Source organism: Dermacentor silvarum, chromosome 6 (genome assembly GCF_013339745.2).
Source record: "Dermacentor silvarum isolate Dsil-2018 chromosome 6, BIME_Dsil_1.4, whole genome shotgun sequence".
NCBI classification, from domain to species: domain Eukaryota; kingdom Metazoa; phylum Arthropoda; class Arachnida; order Ixodida; family Ixodidae; genus Dermacentor; species Dermacentor silvarum.
This window is the reverse complement of record NC_051159.1, coordinates 7,275,141-7,288,347: the sequence shown is the minus strand read 5'-3', so window position 1 is coordinate 7,288,347 and position 13,207 is coordinate 7,275,141. Positions and strand designations below refer to the sequence as shown.

Here is a 13,207-nt window from a genome sequence, read left to right as displayed (position 1 = left end):
ACGAAACCATTACCGCTTCTACCTTGCTTCTGTGCGATCAGCTGTCGGAAATGCAACGGAGTTTTCGCTAACACACTGTGCTCCAATCATGCTAGATTGAATCATGTGGATTGAACAGGTGTGCAGTAGTTGGCTGCGAAAATAGTGACTGGTATGTTAAGGAATAGAATGAATCTGTGTGGCCAAGTTCGCGGACCGCTGCTGCAACTGTCCGAACGTGTTACCGGCATTTCGTGATGTACGGCTTTCCTTGAGGATACAGAAATTTGCTCATCCGCCAGCCTCGTATCGCTAACCTTCAAAGAAAGGGCTTCATCCCCAGAACGTCGGCAAGAGCTACTCCCTTTCCTGTCTCCCCTTGGTTTTCCTTCTTCTTTCCTTGCGCCACAACTCATTTGTTTACTCCCTTTGTCATTGTTTAACGAGTGGTATACCACTCGTTCAACAATGACAAAGGGAGTAGCGCCACTTCCTGTCACAGTAAGTTTCGCGCACGTTATCCATACACATCTGTCCCAAATGGCAGGAAAACTTACGCCCACTCTATCGCCGACGTATCAAGAATAAGTGAATAAGCGCACACTTGAATATATGCGCACTGTATACGCACAATAAATGACGGGACTATACCTATGGCGCACGAATGGTCGAATCTGAATGTTTCGTGACGGTCCACAAGAGTAAGCGAGTTACTAGCTGTAATATATATTTGCTACAAGGTATTACAATGTACAAAACAGCTATACGTTTCAAGCCTTGTGCGTAGCAAGTACAAATCTATCGGAACTCAGCACACCCGCGAGCGATTAGGCAGAAAATAATCAGATAGTGGACGCACCGATTAACTTCACTGAGTCAAAAACTGACAAGCCACTGCTTCAAAATATTTGCCAAATAAAGAACAAAGAACAAAACGCACTACTCCTGACTGAATTCAAAATCCGAAAGCTTGGAATAGATATTTAGCCCCGCTTTTAGAACAAGCACTATGTACACTGCTTGCGCCGTTTGGACATAGCTTAATCAGCTCTGAAAGCGCTTTTGCATGTTCTAGCTCTGAAGCTGTGATCTAAGCTTCGTGTCGTTCACCTAGTCACCGTCTACGATATCTCCGTAAACAGAGGTTTTCTAAGCCGCGCCGTCGTCATACACTCCCATGGTAAACAAGGAGGCAACGGAGGTAGTTGAGGCAAGCAATGGACGCTTCACCACGTGATCAAACATGGCAGCGCCCACGGGATCGCCGCGAAAAGGGTCAATACGGACTGCCGCCTGCATCTTGCCGCTTTTATTCATGCGTCATCGAATATTCCATATGCGGCGCTCCGCTCGTGTTATCAGCGGAATTGGCCGACCATGGATGATAAAGAGGAATAGAATCGAGCGAAAGGAATTCTTGCATTGCACAGGCCCTTTTCGTAGATTATTTATGTAAGCTGTGTGTCTTTTCATTCAAGTTTCGGAACACCAAACCTGTTGTTTCTACACATAGTTCATTCCACTCCTGTCAGCCTGAGAAAGGCTCGCAGTATTATGAAATCAATCAATCGATCAATCAATCAAGCAGTCAATCGTGCTCGGGAATCTGAGGAGTGAAACGAATTCAGTGCAGTTTCGTGCGCTGCCGAACCAAAGTGACAGTAAAAATTTTAACGCTAACAAATATACAAGACTCCAAAAAACAAGCTTGCACGATTACGGGCGTATCCTGTTTGTTATTCTTTTCTTTGTTCTTTATTCATGCATGACCCACAAATCACGACAATGGTTCTCGGGAAAAAAATATTTTAAAAAGTCAGTCCTGAGAAGCTACGGCCTAACTTTAGGTGGGTTGTCATTAAGCGAATAAATGTAATGCGCGGGGATAGTCTGATGAGCACAATATTCACGTATGATTATGTAAAATGAAATAAAACAGCTCAAGGCGTAACATTATTCGTCGTTCAAACAAAGGGATCCAACTAAGTTTTTTCGTTGTTGTTACACTTAGAAAGCGGTCATATCTACTACCCCCAGGATAAACCTTGCCGCGACGGATTAAGTTTAAGTGCATACGCCAAACATCTTGGCATTTATTTTATTACTGTTCAATTTCTACTCTGAAAATAAAATATGGACTGCAGAATCAACATCTATAGTTAGATTACACATTTTGCAAGCGACAAAAATATGTGAACACGCAGCACTCAAGTTACCATGTCCTTGTAGCTCACAAATGTGAAAGTAATGTACTGTAAAGCAACAATTTGCGAGGTTATTTGTCTAGCTTGCTGGCCGGAAAATTTCGGCATGTAGGTCGATCGCAAACAATTAAATTACGTGCATATAAAACGCGCTTATGAGCAACAGCCCATTTATCTGAGGTCTCATATCTTTATTTCTATAAAGCTCGCGTCTTTATTTTGGACTATAAAGTAGAAAAACTTGGCATTACTACTCGTACATAAAATGACTTCATGCAAGTATTTAGTACGCGAAATAAATACGGCTACAAGGACGACACGATAAGGGTGCAGAACATCGTGTGAAACCCTCGCGCTAGCGGAGGCCGAGCTTCCAGTCGTTTCGTAGTGCGTTGATGTCGCTGAAAAGTGTGGATGCCTAGCTAGTCCAGTTGGTGTCGTACCGAGCCACCGGCGCCCAACCATGCAAATTGTTGGCAAAACGCAGTTGACTTTAGGAGCAAACGGAAACGGATTAAGCAAGCGCAGCCAGACCAAAAGCGCGTGTGCGAGGCGCAAAATCTCTTTAGCAACATTGGCTGTAAGCGTCCCTTTCTGTCCCGTCTTTGTGGTGCGCGTTTGCGAGTTTTGATCTCTCACTTCGCCCTGCTCAGATGCTGCACCGCACAGCCATTCGTATATGATAGTCAGCGTTCTAGGCGGAGCTCTAAAATTTACTTACAAAAAATCCTATTAACTTTCTTTAGACAGTTCCTACCAAACTTCCTATCAACTTTATTGTCGTCCTATTTACCTTCGCATTGTAGTAACACTTGCTCAAATGACTTCAAAAGAAATTAGGGAATATTTCTTTATAACGACTGTGTTCTGAAAACTCCGGTTTACAAACTGAATTTATATTTTTCTTCAGACAGTTTTCACTACAGTTTCTTGAGAAATTGAAGATACTTTCCTAAGTCAGTTTTTTCTACAAAGCAATTAGTCATTTTTGTACCTTTTTCTCGGGAAATATTTACACACTTACTTTTTCTGTAATGCACCGAATTTATTTTCGAAAATTCGGATCCGGCAGGAAGTGGTAAATATCTAATGGCAGAAAGAATAACCATTCAGAAAGCTAACCTCATGCAATCTACACCCTCGAGATATTTGTAAAGAAGTTATGGACTTATAACGGTAGAAATATGGCATCTGCATGAGTATGAATTCCATAAATAAATTTAAGGTCCTCTGCTGCCAGCGTTAGATGCAAGCTTGTTAGGCATTATGGCACATCGTAGAGGGAATGGAATACTAATATATTAATTGCACGGAGTCAAGTGTTCTCCTTATGTCCTTTAAACAATTCCAGAATAGTTAGTTTCCGAGCGCGAAGTTACTGAACATTGTGTGAAATTAGGGTGGGCGCTTTTGTAATCCTGGTCCAGCGGTTCCCGAGTCAACTGGAGAAATAACCCCATTTGCTTCAAATTCTGTCATCCACATGATCGAGTGAAATATCCGAAAATACATAAAAAGATGTTACGAACTTGAAATGGAAGTATTCCAGCCTATACGAAGACATATTACATGATTGTGCAGACAATAGCATAGAATTCCGAGAAATCGCCTGCCCGCCCAGCGAGAATAGTAAATCTAGTGAGAATACGGGTTGCGCTAACTTTGCACGCGCGGCCAAAACTAAATGGTTGATGTCAAACGTTATATTCTATCCAAAACTATAGTAGACATGAAAAGAAGTAATATACGCCAAGTAAATTTTGAAAAGTTGTTGACAAGCTTTAATTCTGCCTTCCGAGAAAATTCGTACCAGTAGAGCTTGTCGGTATTTATTTACTGATTCGAATCTTTTTTTCACGGAATATGACTGCAGCCCTACCGCACTCTTGTGGGGTATGTCACGCTCAGCGATATCTTACAGAAACGTCGGACTGCCGCAATCATTGGCTGTTCACACTGGCGTTTTCTAACTGGTACGTGACAAGTAAAACAGGAAAGTATGCTGTCTATTCCTATACATGGCTTCGAGACAGTGTCAACTTGTTATGACTGCACACAGTATCGAGAAATTGCACTTGACAATAAGGTCCTCTTCCAATTTCCCATAAGTGACATAAAGAGCATCCAGCCCGACCTCTCCTCAATTGCCGCAGATTCGCTGGGCCTGCACAGGGTTGAGAACCCGAGCCACTGTGAACCGGCCGTGAGCCTGCACCTGTACTGCCCTCCCTTCGACGAGTGCTCCATGTTCGACCAGCGCACGGGACACCGTTCCAAGAGCAAGGTCACCTTCTGGAGCAAATACGGACAGCGAACACCATTCGTAAGCACCGCCGTATTTCTTTTCTTTTTTTGCCCCCTTCGCGCAGCTGCAGTGCGTGCAAACAACTTTTTCTCGAAGCTGCTTTGAGAACCGGTAGTTAAGACCGCTGAATATTAGGGATGAAGCAGCTATAGGACATGGTCAATACAAAGCGATGTTTCGAGATCCGTACGGATCGTGGAATATATGCGGACCTCAAACGTCATTTTCTTTCGACTATGGTCAGTGACTTATTCTGACCAAGCGGTATTCCGTCGAATTCTCCGTTAAACTTCAATTAATTTCGCCAAAACCTTACGTTTAGTTAGACGCAGTGTCCAAGCATTTACCGTACTGCGTCGGTAAATAAGTTACATTATTCCAGTGAATGAAATAAGAGATGCTTTCTACCGATGAGGAATAAAGTAATAAGCATGAAATTATTATAACAACAAAACAAAATGACTTGTCACATTGTGAATGTGCTTGCAATTACAGTGAAGTAAATACTGTAAGCAATCGCATTCTTTCTTGACTATATTTTGCGAATGCTCAATGCATCCAATCACATTGAAACAAGTGCTGCGAAAAACAAGCAAGATGACATTTCGTAGATTGCCCAGTGCTTGCAATTACATTGAAATAAATACTGTAAACAGTCGCAGTCTTCGCGATGAGCTTATTTTCAAGATTGTCGCGAGTGGCGGTTAGTCTCCTCGAAGATGGTTCCGCGAACAATATTCGCGTGGCCAGTCTTAACGGTATACCGCGCTGCCTTGGCCGTCGATAACGCGATTTGTTGTGTTTTTCCGGAATTTCAACATGGCACTGAGTATCGAATATATACTCGCGATCGCGAAGAAAAAAAAAAGCTAGCGTAGCTTGCACTGGAGGCGCAATGCTAAAGAGACAGAGGAGCTGATGGGCACTTAGCTAGTCCTGGCTTTTGGGCTAGGCTAAGCACTACCAAGTCTTCCCCAGCATTTGCCGGAATTTATTGATTATTGATCGTACAGCTATTGATTGGCTATCGCGAGGTATTTGGGCTAGGCTAAGCACTACCAAGTCATCCCTAGCATTTCCCGGAATTTATTGATTATTGATCGATTATAGATAGCTATTAAAATTGGCTATCGATTGACTATCGCAAGGCATTGAATTGGCCACGTATTTGGGCTAGGCTAAGCACTACCAAGTCATCCACAGCATTTCCTGGAATTTATTGGTTACTGATCGATTATCGATTAGCTATCGATGACAAAAACGCCCGTGTGCTTGCGTTGTAGTGCACGTTAAAGAACACCAGGTGGTCAAAATTAATCCGGAGCCCTCCACTACGGCGTGCCTCATAATCAGAACTGGTTTTGGCACGTAAAACCCCAGAAAGAAGAAAGTAGTAGACCCTACCATGCTTAGCTAGACTTCGCCAGGCTCAGCTTCGCTAGTTCACAGGGGTAATGTGCCATTGCGGTTGGATCCTTTCTGCACTACCGCCAGGATTGGCCCACATTTGTCCCCCGACGGACGGACTAACGGCCGGCTTGATGAACAGCTCCGCTGTTAAAAAAATGTCGCAGTTTCACCCTAAATGCGAAGCATCAATTGCGATAGCAGATTAGTAGAGACTTATACGGAGTAAGGATAGTAGTTTTATCAGCTGTATAAACTTGGACATGTAGCAGCACCAGCAACGCGCAGAACTATTGTCGACGCCATCGGCGTTTTGCCCGCGTTCGCACCGAACGCGCGTGGCGTTGGTGACGGTTGCCGGTGCCTCCGGCGGCGGCTCGGAGGTTTTCGACGAGGTCAGAACGGGACACTCATCGAGCAGTGTCGCAAGCACGGTGTAAGAATAAGGAGAGGTGCTGACACTCTCCCCCCAACGCGCGCGAAAGCGCCGCTCGCTCGCGTCCAGATTATGTTCGGCTTGGTTGCAGCTGGTTCGGCGCCGTCGTAGAGGGCGCTGCGGTATGCGGTCCCATAGGGTGCCTCGATGCCCTGCGCCGCCTCGATGCCCTGCGCCGCCGTCCAGGGTGGAGACAACCCCGCTGGCGCCGCCATATTGTGTCACACGAGCTGAGCCTCAGCTACGCTTGCGTTCATAAAGTGTTACTCGCGGCGCGCTTCCAAGTGCTTTGCCTTGATGAGGATTTTTTGTATCGGTGTCCCATCTGCATATCTTTATAACCAATAGCCGTTAACTCGTCGAAGGTCGAAGACGTAAATGTATGGCGCCGCGAACATGCCCCAAGTTGCCTAATTCAATCACATTTAATATGCCGTGTGTATGTTTAAAATACGCACTATTTTTTTTTTGCGCTTCGATGCTTGGTATATAAGTTTTGCGACTCCCTGTGTGTGGAAGTTTTTTCTTTTTCGCTGTTGTATTTTGGTTTACACGTCACGCCTCCTTTACCGTAGCCAGCCACTCGCGCACGGCGGTTAGTTTCCCTTGCGTTGCGCGTGCTCTTCGCGTTCGTTGCAATTATTTGACGATATCTACGCGCAATTTTTGCTTTTTTTGCCCGCAAAACTGTGTGCTGACAGGATTAAGCTGGTGTAAAAATAACTGCGATGTGAAAATAAGGTTTAGTTAGTGCTGTAGAGAAAAATGTAACGTAACTTGTCTGTGTCGATCTTGCGTAGTACACACAAGAAATCAAACGATGCACAAAATACATTTACTTATAATGTCTAGTACAATCAATCATGAAAGAGATATGTACATGAAAAATTATATGTACTGTGTGGCGCCTGAAGGTTATGTTGAAAGACGAGATAAAAAAATGAATTCGCAAGGTAGGCTCGACACACAATTCGGGATAGAGAGTTTTTTTTTATTTATTCATTACATGGGGGGGGGGGGGGTTCAAGTGAGTACATCAACCTTATTACACACAATATAAATCGAAAACACGAATGCAAACAAGAAAACGCAACCGCGGGTAATATTAATCAAGATATCCAGCCAGAATACATACATCAGCTACCATCGAATACGTCGCATCAGCCAAACACATCGATGGCGAGTACAGAACATTTCATAAATAACCATTAGAACACTGATAACTACATTGAAAAAATAAACAACACTGCACTACATATCACGTACAAAAACCGTAAATGAAACTAAGACAGTCAAATACAGATTAGCAATGTTTTTCACTTCGAAAATATAGTCCATGATGATGTAGGGCTGTTGACTTTAACAGACGGCGCCCATCCTGTCGATTTCCCTCGTACTGGTCCTCTTCAAGGTGTTTCTAAGTACAGGTAGAACAACAAAAGTGATTATTGATATGAAAAGTTGCCTTGTAAATACAGAGAACCCATTACAGTGCTTAAAAAAATGTGGTTGATCCCTCTTATATAGGAATCGGTATAGAACACGAAAGTGAAACGTGTCTTCACAGAAGTAGTGTAATGTTTATTGCACATTGATATATAATGTCTATTGGTGTTTTGTGGCTAAAGCGCCCTTAGGCGTTGATGCACCCACGCTGACGCCTGGTGGCACGTCTCCTCCATCACGACTACCAACGTCGATGACCATGAGCAACCGTCGTGCATATGGAAGCTGCACTACGCTGCACACGCTAGCACAACGCGAAAGACGAAGCACGTAACTGACACACTAATACAACGCGCAAGACAAAGCACGTAACTGAATCGTCACCGAGTCAAATCAGCGCGTACAGCGCGTCGTAATTGCAGCCGCCGCGATCAACTTCAGAAACATTTTCAGAGCTAATTGCGGAGGCCACGCTCCGCTGTGCTGAGTACGGTGAACGCCACCTAGGTGGCGTTGGTAGTGCTTCTTGATGCCAGCGTCCCTTCGAATGCTGGCATCGAGGCGTCGTAGTGCTGAGACCACCGAAGCGTTCACTGTCGGTGCGCGTTAGTGTCATAATGCAGTACTTCTCTTTTCTGCTCGTAGGCGGCGGCACCGCCCCGAGCAAGAGCGCGGGTACACGGAGGAGTGTTAGATATATAAGGCGCGTCTGTGTAGCTCTCTGCAAATGCGTTTGTGGCGCAATGGGTTAAACACTCGGCGATCTATCGTCGCGGACCGAGAGGTCGTGGGTTCGATTTCCAAATTTTGCATGTTTGTGGACCTTTTTCTTCTGGTTTCTTTCTTTGTATTATGTTCGTGTACATTGTAAGCTGACGTATTTCCGTGACGGAAATACGTCAGTGAAGTCTTGGTGGACCCCGGCATAAAACACTTTCGTGTTAAAATAAATTTTAGCAGAAGCAATGCTGTATTACCTTGCTTCACACGTTTCGAAGAAATGCACAGGCTACAACAGACACCATGCCAGAAAGCGCCGAAACATTTTGGTCCCATGATGCCCCTTAACTCTACCACACCTGGGCATACCATGCACAGACATTTAAAGACCGTCACAGTACCCACTACGATCGGGAATGAGCACGAATGACCATCGGCTTACGATCACCACGCTACAAATATGTACAAGTCTAAAAAATCAGCTATGTAACGTAACACCCTGAGGTCCGCAAGATAATCTCCTGAGAAATCAGAGAAAATCACAATGTTTCGCTTACCACGTACAAAACAGCCGCTCTCCCCAGACGAAGCACTGCGTTCTTTAGTCCCAAATAACCAGTACCGAAAACAGAAAAAAAAAAAAAAGAAACAAGAGACACACACGATGTGTGCTTCCCGTGAAAAAGGAAAATAGGTGGCTTACGTGACGATTCGTAGCTAATGTAAGACTATTTCGCGGCTAAGCATCTTCGTCAGTCCTTAAAATAAGGGTACAGACTGCGCCCATCAAAACGAAAAAAGCCTATGCGACGCGCGCTCGCAAACCATACGCTACTCAGACAGCATCGGTGCAGTGCTTACTTAGTTCGTGAGCGAACGTAGGTACGTGAGCGAGGATCAGAGAATACTTTCTTATTTAAATGAAAAACACGGTGCGGTAGTCTAAACATTCTTGACACTTACCTCGCAAATGCAGGAGTTATCCATTGCCTTCCAGTGATCGCGCTTTACTTGGGCTTCCCATCTCTTCCGTCGCTCTGGGTCCCGGGGGAAGCGAAAACAACGCAGTCCTTTACGCGTCGATCCGGCGCACTTGGGAACACAACAGCCCGTCATGTCGACACGATGCACTTGATAGCTTGTCAGTCATGCGGCTGAACACTGTCTAGCAAGTAGAAGCGTCCGCGAAGCATCCGCGCGCACTGTGCCTCGAACTCAGCACCGGCACCAAGCAATCGCAACGGCTCGCTGTGACACAATATGGCGTCGCAGCGAGAAAGCGGCGGCGCGGGGGCGGTCAAAGGTTGGCACCACCCTGAACGGCGGCGCTGGCATCGAGGCACCCTACGGTCCCAGCCTCGGCGGGAAGGCGCGTGCTTCGCTGTCTTTGTGCGCTTTGTGCTTGCATGTGCGGCCGTGCTGTTTGAAGGCACACTTTTTGTTCACGCGCCTTTCATCATCTTGTGCTTGTGTATTGTCGCCACGGGCCCTCGACCAAGGTGGAAGCGGCCTTCTAAGAGTTTGAAATGGGTAGAAAGTGCTTCGTCACGAACTGCAATTCTGGATACCGAACTTATGCGGAGCGTGTGCCTCTATTCAAAGTGCCGTCCGACAGCGGTCGTCTAGAGCAGTGGTGCCGTGTAAATCTGAGGGCAGACCTAACTCTAATGCCTACCGACCATGTTTGGGCCAAGCATTTTTCAGAGGATATGATATCGACGGCATATTACGCGGAGCTCGATAAAATGGTGCTACTTGACGCGCCAAGAGCCCTGTTCTGTCTGCAAGTACAGTTCCGACCTTATAACTGTCCAAAGAACCTCACACGGTCAAATAAACCTCGAAAGCCGCTGCGGAAGAGAGAACCTCCTGTGTGCCACAAAAACTGCTGTGTGCCACAGCAGTCTGTGCAAATTTTGCTGCATGTATAAGATATATACTGGATGTCCTAACTATCATGCACCAAGATTTAAAAATATGAAAATGTCGCATAGCTGGACAGAACCAAGACAATGTTGTCTGTCGTCTCTTGGAGATACTCAGATTATTTTTTGCATTCCGCCTTATTGCATAATTATTTTCATAACTGAATAATCAACTTTTCTAATGCTATAATTAGATAAAAAAAGTGTGAACGAGAGAATTGCACAGCAAGATGAAAGATTCCCGATACAGCTTTTTGTTGCTCAATACGTGATACATAAAAGTGTTTTCTGAGCGTGAAAGAAACCCGCGAATAGACTCAAAATTGCCTCGAGGCACTTTGCGTGTATTCGTTGGCTTCTTTCACGCTCGGAAAAATACTTCTACGTATCGTGTATTGAATAATAGAAAGCTGTATCGGGAGTCTTTCATGTCGCTCTCCAATTTTCTCATTGAAACTTTTAATATAATTATAATATTTGAGAAGTTGATTAATTATTAAGACTAATCATGTAATTAGGCCAAATGTAAAAAATAATCTCAGTATCTCCAAGGGACGGAAAACAGCATTACCTTGGTTCTGTTCAGCTACGTGACATTTACATATTTTTAAATCTTTGTGCACCCTGTATAATACTGCCGTTTTCTGTGCAGATGTGTGCCTGATTTTCAAATTTGTGCCATCCTGGATACTGATTTTTTTTTTTACAACGCGCGTGCGGTGTATATTACACGCTTGGATGTTTTTATTCAACACTTTTGCATTGTGGGAGTGTATGAGAGCGTAAGCTTCTGGGAAGGCTATCCTCTATTAAAATTATCGAGCTGCTTCATGCACAATTTTTTAATTATTCTGTCTTTGCAAAATAAAAAATAAAAAGTCTATGAGATTATTGTGTGCTGGGTATAAGTGTATTTGTGGACAGGCTGTAGCATGCATTGTCAAATACGCTTACATTGGCACATTCTCATATGCAATTTAAGAAACAAGAAAGTCACCTCTTAGATCCTGCAAGAGTCACTCGCTCCCCAAACGACGAAAGCCAAATGAATAATATACACAGTCTATGTTAAGTGGAATTGAAATAAAAAAGATTTTCACAAGTAAACTGTATTAGTGATATTGTAATCCAATATAAAACGCCTGCCTTCGTCCCGCCTGATAAATTATCTTTTGAAAGATTTCTTTACATAGCTATGTGCTTTCTCATCATAGGTTCTAGCCATGAACACCCACTTTGCTCTAGTGCGTTGCATATCGCAAGCTTGCGCCGTTTCATTTCTTAAATTATATCGCGCCCACACTGAATTCGCGTGACGATGCTTGAACGGTTTTCTGAGTTTGAATTTTCCGATGCAGCCACTATTTTCTTCTGATCGAGGGGTAGCACGCGGGCTTACGCTTTCATTTTGTTATGCTTGTATGCATGACTAGATCGACCGCAACAAAATGTGCGCGCGAGCGGAATGTGAGTGGGCGTTGAGTGCTGCCCGATCGATCCGTGTTCACGTCATTCACGCCCTGCACAATATACGTTCATGTTAGCAAAGCATTCAGTCTGGTACACTTATCACCTTAATCTGAAATAACGAATTTCCTTCGCGCTTATAGTTTTACTGGCGCCACTATGAACGAAAATTTAGCGGAGGCAGAGGAATGCCAAGCCGCCGGCGCCGCTAAGCTGGGACCGCTGGCCGCGGTGCCCTCTATCTGCTCGCAGCAGAGCTACTCGGTGCGCCCGCGCGCGGCCGAACATAATCTGGACGCTCGCTCGCGCGCCTTGTCAACACCTAAATATTCTTCCACCGTGGTCGCAAGTCTACCACCTTCTCGCCTAGCAACGTTTTTATATAAATACGCATTTGGTGCCACAGCTAAACGTCGCCTACACTCCCTTCACGGCCTTTCGCGACCCCCCCCCCCCCCTTTTGTTTAACCCCTTTTCTTTCCTTGCGCATTTGAGTACTGTAACTAAGATGTGAGACGCGCAATCGTCTGAACACTCGCAGAAAGCGAATTTTTTGAGAATTTCCCGTGAAGAAATTGAAATTAGTGCTGTTTAGATGGTATTGGCAAACTGTCAACCGTACCTCACTGAGAGTCAATGAGTGGATGATAGTGTGGTCATTTTAGCATCTTTCCTGCTTGATCTAGTGAATCCTTATTACTTGTTTAGCGACAGCCATACGATTTTAAGTTTGAATACGCTAGCGCAAGACAGGGGTAATTGGAGATCGCAGGGAGAGGCCTTCGTCGTGCAGTGGACATTATAGGCTGCTGCTGCTGCCGCCGAAGCCAACATTTAAGCGCCTTAAACGTGCTTCTCCCGCATTTTCGGCGCCGCTGCCGTAATGATTTGTCTTTGAAGTCAATGACTGCTTTTACGCAGATCACTGAGGAACGGGAATGCTGTTTTATCAGGTTACTTGCTTGAAAAGAAAATGCCGCCACTGGTGCTTTACACTGCTTGTTCGAACCGTTCGGACACTTTATTAACTGCTAGTTTATCATTACAGTAGAATCTGGGTGATGTGATCACGCCCGATACGAATTTCGGGATGGTACGAATTTTTGAAGTCCCTGCCCAAATCCACTTGGCTTGCAACGTGCTAAACTTCGAATGTTGCGAACCGTTCTTTGCACCAAGGCAGATGCGATTACAAAAAAAGAAAAAAAAAAAAAGCTTTTGCTGTGTGCTTTATCATCCAACTTGTCACCATGTTCAAACACCTTGTAACTTTATCATGAGCCTTCAATCGTATATGACCCAGTTTTGCCGCGTCAGT

The 13,207-nt window shown here is 44.7% G+C and overlaps 2 protein-coding genes across 3 annotated transcripts in view; both read left to right on the top strand.

The window, feature by feature from the left end:
• Window positions 1-13,207, top strand: part of LOC119455269 (cysteine dioxygenase type 1) — a 289,109-nt gene that overhangs the window by 270,809 nt on the left and 5,093 nt on the right. The gene's annotated exons all lie outside the window — the stretch shown is intronic.
• Window positions 1-13,207, top strand: part of LOC119455267 (cysteine dioxygenase type 1) — a 106,939-nt gene that overhangs the window by 88,639 nt on the left and 5,093 nt on the right. Inside the window, exon 4 of the mRNA XM_037716670.2 lies at window positions 4,337-4,506. Within this exon, the coding sequence (XP_037572598.1) occupies window positions 4,337-4,506 (170 nt within the window). The remainder of the gene's footprint in view (window positions 1-4,336; window positions 4,507-13,207) is intronic.